This window comes from Trichosurus vulpecula, chromosome 3 (assembly GCF_011100635.1).
Source record: "Trichosurus vulpecula isolate mTriVul1 chromosome 3, mTriVul1.pri, whole genome shotgun sequence".
Lineage (NCBI taxonomy): Eukaryota > Metazoa > Chordata > Mammalia > Diprotodontia > Phalangeridae > Trichosurus > Trichosurus vulpecula.
The window spans coordinates 309514859-309522698 of NC_050575.1; the positions used below are offsets into that span (position 1 = coordinate 309514859).

At 39.4% G+C, this 7840-nt stretch overlaps 1 protein-coding gene across 1 annotated transcript; it reads right to left on the minus strand.

Moving 5' to 3' along the window:
* Window positions 1-2948: 2948 nt before the first annotated feature.
* LOC118844226 (NADH dehydrogenase [ubiquinone] 1 beta subcomplex subunit 7-like) lies at window positions 2949-3451 on the minus strand. The gene has a single exon (XM_036752072.1). It carries the CDS (start codon window positions 3401-3403, stop codon window positions 3029-3031), a length of 375 nt encoding a protein of 124 aa, XP_036607967.1. The 5' UTR covers window positions 3404-3451; the 3' UTR covers window positions 2949-3028.
* Window positions 3452-7840: the final 4389 nt, after the last annotated feature.

Here is a 7840-nt window from a genome sequence, read left to right on the forward strand (position 1 = left end):
ATGTCACACAAAGTACTGTTCTTGAGTTCAACCCTATATGACTCCAGGCACTAGTCAAAGAGAAATCTAGCATAATTATTTGCAAGTATTCTTTTTTTAAAAGTTAATTTAATTATTTTTAGTTTTCAGTATTCACTTCCATAAGTTTTAAATTTTCCCCCCCTCCCCAAGACGGCATGTAATCTGATATGGGCTTTACATATACATTCCTATTAAACATATTTTCACATTAGTCACGTTGTACAGAAGAATAAGAATGAATGGGAGAAACCATGAGAAAGAAAAAAAAACAAAACAAAACAAAAAAGAAAATAGTTTTCTTTGCTCTGAATTCATATTCCATAGTTCTTTCTCTGGATGTGGATAGTATTTTCCATCATGAGTCTTTTAGAATTGTTTTAGGTCCTTGCTTTGATCTGAAGGGCTAAATCTATCGAAGTCAGTCATTGCACACTGTGGCTATTAATGTGTACAATGTTCCCCTGGTTCTGCTCACTTCACTCAGCATCAGTTCATACAAGTCTTTCCAGGTTCAGAAAAAACATTTTAAAACATGAGATGCATTCTTTAAATTCTTTAGTTCTTTGAAAGACCTGTGATTTCCATGGTGTGGCATCCCACAACATCTCAGAGTTGGTTAGAACCGCAGAGTCTATTTAATGCAACCTTTACTTGACCAAGGATGCCTTTTATAATATCCCTGGCAAATGGTCATCCAGTTTCTTCTTGAAAACTTCCCAAGCAAAAAGCATCCCCCTGTCTTCCAAGGAAGCCCATTTCCAACGTAGATGCAGTTAATTGTTAGGAGTTTGCTTGGTTTTTGTCTTTCTTTTCACAAGTCAAAATCTACCTCTCTGCAGCTAATTATTCCATCTTAATTTTGCCTTTCAAAGCCAAGAAGAATATTTAAATCCTTCTTTTCCTACGAAAGCCCTTCAGTATTTGTAGGAAAAAAATGTCTTCCCCTTCTAATGTCTAACACTTAGCACAGTGCCTAGTACATAGTAGGTACTTAATAAATGTTTCTTGACTGACCCCTATGGTTTTTCTTCTCCAGGCTAAAAATTATGAGTTCATTCTATTAATCCCTCTTCTGTATGATCTTCAGCCCTCTTATCATCATGGAAGTTCACTTTGGGAGATACTCAAGCTTGTCAATACTCTTCAGATAAGAACTTAAGATAAGAACTCTATATGTTTTCTTATTGGGGCAGTGTACTGAATTTCACTTCCATCATTTTAGACACTATGCTTTATATGGAAGCCTAAGGTAGTACTGGCTTCTGTGTACTGGCTGCCATGACACCCCATTTATTCATATTGGACTTTAAGTCCACTAGTCCGGATTTTTCACAGAAACTTCCTCCACTGAGGCAGAACAAGAAGAGATATGAGAGCTCATCTAGCCTAGACCTGTACAACTTGGAAGTAGGTGGGAGCCAAAATTAGAATAGGTTAAACTTGTTTGGGATGCAGATAGGTTAGACTAGAGACAGACTGACAATGGTTGGTTGCCACGGGTCAGGTAACAAACAGGAGAGTGTGCAGTGACAAACCTACATTTTTCAGGGGCTGCCTGAAATCCTTTGGCAGGGCACAAGTGGCCAGCCAGCCTTTTGTTGTGCAGGCCTGATCTAGTCTATTCCCCTCAGTTTCCAAATGAAGATACTGAAGCCCAGATAACTTACCTATAATCACAAAGATAAAAAGTGACAAAGGATTGCAATCATCTTCTGACTTTAGTCAGAACATTGTGACTACCACAATGTAAACAGAGAGAGAGAGTAGAAAATGAAATGGAACACTTTAATTATAATGACCAAGCTTGATCCCAGGGAAGAGTTAAGGACATATACAATTTGATTACCATTGCAGAGGTGGGGGATCAGGGATGTGAATTACTGCATATATAGTCGGAGGAAGTTCATTGGTTTTGCTGAAAACTACTTTTCTTTTTCAAATCTTTGTTATAGGGGTTAACTCACTGGGTAGGCAAGGGGAGAAGGCTATATACAGATATAAATCCAATATAAAAATCAGAGATATCAAAAAAGATCAACTATTTAAAAAAACCCAGTGATAGTACTACTCAACTTTTTTCCTCCCAGGAACTTAAATTCTTAACCCTATAATTTTAATTCAATTTACGAAACATTTATTAAACACAGATTATGTGCAGAACATTATGCTTGGAGCTAAGGGTGGGTGACCCAAAGTTTAAATGCATTTGTTCCAGCATACATGGAGCTGACAGCTTGGTAGGGGCATAGAATATAAATATAGATAGTTATAATACATTTAATAGAGTTTCAAAACAAAGAGTTAAAGCAAGTTCAAAGGAGAAGGACATTACTGTGGGTCAGGGAAAGTTTCTTGGAGGTGATATATTGGATTATTCTTGAAAGAAAAGCTTTCCAAGCTTTTTCCATCTTGCATCTCTATCATTAAAAAAGAGAAATGATCATGAACTCTTTTTTTGGTGAATTATACTTTAATAGCTCGTTGTGGGTATTTACATATACCTAATCTTGCATGACTACAGTCTGTATCTTTACATAAATTTTACACGGAAGCCTCACCCAGCATGCTGAAGTCCTTTCCTTGGTATATCATGGAAAATAAGCATCAGGATGCCTACCTACCTTGAGGAAGTTAAGAGGAGACACAAATATTAGAAATATAAGCCTAAGTGTTTGCTGGAGGGCTCCTCTAATCATGGTATGGCTAAAAGCAGAGAAACCTTATAAAGTTCAGGATGGTCACTAGGGAGAGCTCAGGCTTCAAGGGCCATCCATACCCTATGTTTATCCTTTGTCTCCTCCCAGGTCTTAGGCACCAGAGGGAGCCTGCTGGAGGGGAGAGTTAGGGGTGGGGGCCACTTAGGGAAGACCTGAGGCCCCAAGTATACAGATGGCTAGTGTTTGTGATGGCAAACATCGGCCTTTGAGTGGGCCTGGAAGGTCAAAACAGTATTTATTTATCCAGCTGGTACAGGGGGAAAAGAGCTGGGGTCTCCGTATAATTGTGGCTATTTTGGCTCTGAAGCTTCACTCTTCGCCCGCCGCTTTTGTCGTGCCAGCAAACGCCGTTCTCGCTCAAACTCTTTCATACGACCCACATAGTCCTGGTGCTCGCAGAGGTCCCAGACGTGCTTCTCATGGCCGCAGGCCAGGAAGTTGGGAAAGCTGTCCCGCTTACACTTGAGTAGTCGGATGAGATGGTGAGCGCAGTAATCCCGGTGGTGCAGCAGCAGCTGTGCATCATTCATTTCCTGCTGTGTGGCCACCATCACTCGCTCCTTGCGTCCCTGGAAGCTGTAATCCGGAGGAAAGGTGGGCATGTGCAACGGATCGGGCTCCGCCTCCGCGTCCCAGAAGTAGCGCCGAGTCAGGTGCGAACCCATCGCGACGGCCGCCTCTGAGGCCTGAGCCTGAGCCGCGGCTCCTGGGGTCACCTCCGAGCATGAACTCTTAAGATATGTATATATACCTATTTCTAAAATTATGTACATGTATGAGCACGCTAATATTTTTAAAAGTTACGCAAAAACTAAATTAGGAAAGGATGATATGAACATGAAATAATATTTGATCCTAGAAAGAATCACTAGATTTTACTGAGTGGAGGAGTAATATGGCCAGATTTAATTTTAGGAAAATCACTTTGACAATTTTGTAATGGATGGAATGGAATGGGGAATAAACTTAATACAAGAAAACCAATTAGGAAGTTATTACGATAATCTAAGCAAAAGATGACGAGGATCTGAACCACAGTGGTGCTTATGTGAGTAAAGATCAATAGATATGGAGGTTGAAGTGACAAGATTGCAAATATGGCTGTAGGATGAAGAATTCAGGAAAGAAGAAAACAAGCATTTATGAAATGTCTATTATGTGCCTAGTAGTGTGCCAAATGCTTTACAGATACCACCTCATTTGGTCCTCACAACAACTCTGGGAATATAGGTGCTATTATTATCCTAATTTTATAGTTGGGGAAACTGAGGCAGATAGAAATGAAATGACCTGCCCAGGCTCATACAGATAGCAAGTGTCTGAGGCTGGATTTGAACTCAGGTCTTTCTGACTGTAGGCCTAGGGTTCTATCCACTGTGTTATCTAGCTGATGTAATAAAAAGAAGATATTCAAGTTGTGATCATATGGAGTCTGCAGAGATGGTGGCATCTTCAACAGCATAAGGAATTTTCAAGATGAGTGGGTGTGGTGGAAAAGTTAGTGTGATATCTGAACTACATTCTGTCAGTGGTGGCTCATCCTTTGTGATTCTTGTTTTCCAGTCCGAAAAGAAAAGAGGCAGGCGTTGCTCTTACATGCCAAGCATTGTATAAAAGATCAAAACCTATTGTCCAAGAAGTACCCAACGAGGTCATGAAATGATCCAGGATGCAGGCTGGGAAAAAGCTGGGAGCTGATCCAACAGAATGAAGGGACTGCTTGGGAAGGTGTTGAGGGATAAAGCTAACTGTGGCTGTGTGAGAGACAAACCCTAAGACCGTCTTTTCTGGCACGGGAGGCTAGGACCTGTCTTTCCGCTCTCCAAATGGCCGATCTCATAACTCTTTGGTCAGGGCTAGCCTCCCTGGTGTAGAAGCCACCAAAGAGCCTGTAGACTCCAATGTGAAGAACATCTCTTTAACGGATGGCTAAAATCTTAACAGGCAAGGAAAGTGAGAATATTCCAGGATAGAAATCGTGAATAAAGGCAACAAAGTGGCAACATATTGGGCATTAGGCATGAAGAGTGGCAATTCTGTTTGTTGAAGCACAGGGAGTCAAATGAGTTAAGCCTGGACAGTTAGAGGTGTCAGACCGCAGAGGACCTTGACTATCACAATAACAGGTTTTGACTTTACTTGGTGAGCTACCGCTTAACAGTTTACTATAGTTTAGTAGATCATCTTTGTGAGCTTCTGTGGTTTCAAAAAAAGAAATAGTGTACTTTTTAGCAGCTAACATTCTGGCGATGAGACCCTTTGAACTTAGCTAGGTTGGCCGTGGGACAGCAGACACATTCACCCACACTGGTATATCACTGGGTCTGTACTCAAAGTCCTTCCAAGATATTGAGATTAAAGTTTATACTCACCAGGCAAAGATTTTTGAAACCAAGGTAACCTTCATGCCTCAATGAGGCTTCTGAGGTCGATGTCTGAAGTACATAAATTAAATGCACTGGCGCAAACTGTGTTTCTCTAAGCCAAGAATTTTTAATTTGTGGTCTGGGAACTTATTTGTATTTTAATATAATTGGTTTCCTTCCTGAGCCCATATATTTTATTTTTATAGATGTTAAAAAGACAATTGTGAAGTGACTTCACCAAACTTCCAAGGGGGTCCATCTCTCTCTCTCACTTTCTCTCTGTCTCTGTCTCTCTCTGTCTCTCTCTCTCACACACAAACACAGGAACATGCACATACATGTTTAGCACCCTTGCTATAAGTGCAATAATAATTTTAAAAACTTACTTTGGATATTGATAACTCAAAAATAATGTGAATTGGTGTAACAAGTAGTCGCTCCTTGTTAATTTTCTTTTCCTAGGCGTCATGGTGTGAAAACTCAGAGTCTCTCATACTGGGAGAAAAAAGGGGAACTTATTTCTAATCCTACATCTCTCAACTGTTAAAAGTCCTCTTGGAAATAACCCCATTATATATCAGATATCTCTCCTACAACTAAGACCAGAGACTGTGTAAATATCAACACAGCACAAAACAGTATTTCTTTCCTTTCTAAACACCCTCTGTACTCTAAAGATACAAAAGAAGGAGGGGGACAGCAGGCAAAATGATCAACCAATCTCAGAAGTCACTTGCTTCAGAGGTACTAAGTGCTTCCTCGACAGCATTCACATTACAGAAGCATGTGAGATTGATGAGGCAAACCCCCCGTCTTATTATAACTCCAGTGTCCAAGGACTCTGAGAGTCACTTTCTGAAGAATGTGCTGCACTTGTTATGACTGGAGGGAAAGAACAAACCTTCAAGATGGATGTAGGTCCTGGATTTGCTTGAACTTCCTGGTCTGCTGCAAATGCAGGTTTGCAAGCTCTTTCTTTAAAAAGTAGAAATTCATTAGACCAAGAACTTGATTGTATATCTATGTGCTATATACACACATATCTATTATCTACGTATACATACAAATATATATACATATGTTTATATATCACATATAATCTGTAGTGCTCATGAGCTATATAATATAATATACATATACACATATATGTACATATACACATATGTATGTATATGTGCATCCATATTTAATATTATATGTGTGCATGTATGGACATATGCTGATATACATGCATGTCTATATGTATATCTATCATCCATCTATCTATCATCTATCTATCTATCTATCTATCTGTCTGTCTATTTATCTATCTTCAATCTAAGATGTGACTGTCTGTATCCCTCCCTGTGGGAAACTGCTTGTGTAAAACCTCCTTCCACTGGTGCAGATTGGGAAGTCTCCTTTAAATATTATTGAGAGTTACCTGGAACACTAAGACATTAAGTGACTTGCCCATGGTCACATGGCTAGTAGGTATAATAGTAGGGAATTCAACGGAGTCCTTCCTGACTCTAAGGCTGACCCTCTGAGAATCTCACCCCTACCATCCCCCACCATACACATACACACTTAAAGGGGCCTCTCCATCCCCCTTCTTTCCCACCTCCACCGCATCATCACAGGCAAGAACTTTACTACTGAGCAACTGTCACAGTTCAGTGATTCACAGAAGAATGTAATGTCTAATGAAACAAATGTCAGTTATATTTGGGATACGTAAAATATAACAGACCATATTTATAGGTTCTTTATGAACATAGGACAGACAGAACTGGATGGTTTTGTGCATATGTGTGTGTGTTTTAAATAGCTAAACTTAATTGTACTATAACTATATACATTTGATGTAAATCATTGCTTTTCCACCCAATTAAAATGAAATTTGAGAAAGCGACAGAATATTTTACATATCTCAGATTCCAAAATGTTAAGTTGATTTAAAAAGGGATGGCATAGTGATATAGAAAGAGCAATTTCTTCAACTCTGAGGAACCGCCTCACACCTATCAGATTAGTTAACATGACAGAAAAAGAATATGACACATGCTGGAGAGGATGTGGAAAAAAAGATGCATTAATGTACTATTGGTAGAGTTGTGAACTGGCCCAATCATCCCGGAGAACAATTTGGAACCATGCCCAAAGGACTATAAATCTGTGAGTAGCTTTTGATGCAGCAATACCAATACTAGGTCTGTATCCCAAAGAGATCAGAGAAAAGGAAAAAGACCCATATAAAAAAATAAATTGATAGCAGCTCTTTTTGTGGTGGCAAAGAACTGGAAATTGAGGAGATGTCTACTAGCTGGGGAATGACTGAACAAGTTGTGGCATAGGATCTTGATTGAATATTATTGTTTTATAAGAAATGACAAGTAGGATGGTTTTGGTGAAAACCTATATGAATTGATACAGAGTGAAATGAGCAGAACCAGGGGATCCCTGTACACAGTAAGAGCAATATTATAAAGATGATTAACTGTGAAAGTCTCAACTATTCTGATCAATACAACGACCTAAGACAATTCCAAAAGGCTTATAACAAAAAATGCTATCTACCTCCAGAAAGAAAACTGATGAACTCTGAGTACATACTGAAAATATTCTTCACTTTCTAATTTTTATGTGCTTTGTGTTGCAACATGAATATGGAAATATGTTTTGCATGATTTCACATCTGTAATTGATATATAGCTTGCCTTCTCAATGGGTGGAGGAGGGGTGAGAGGCAGGGAG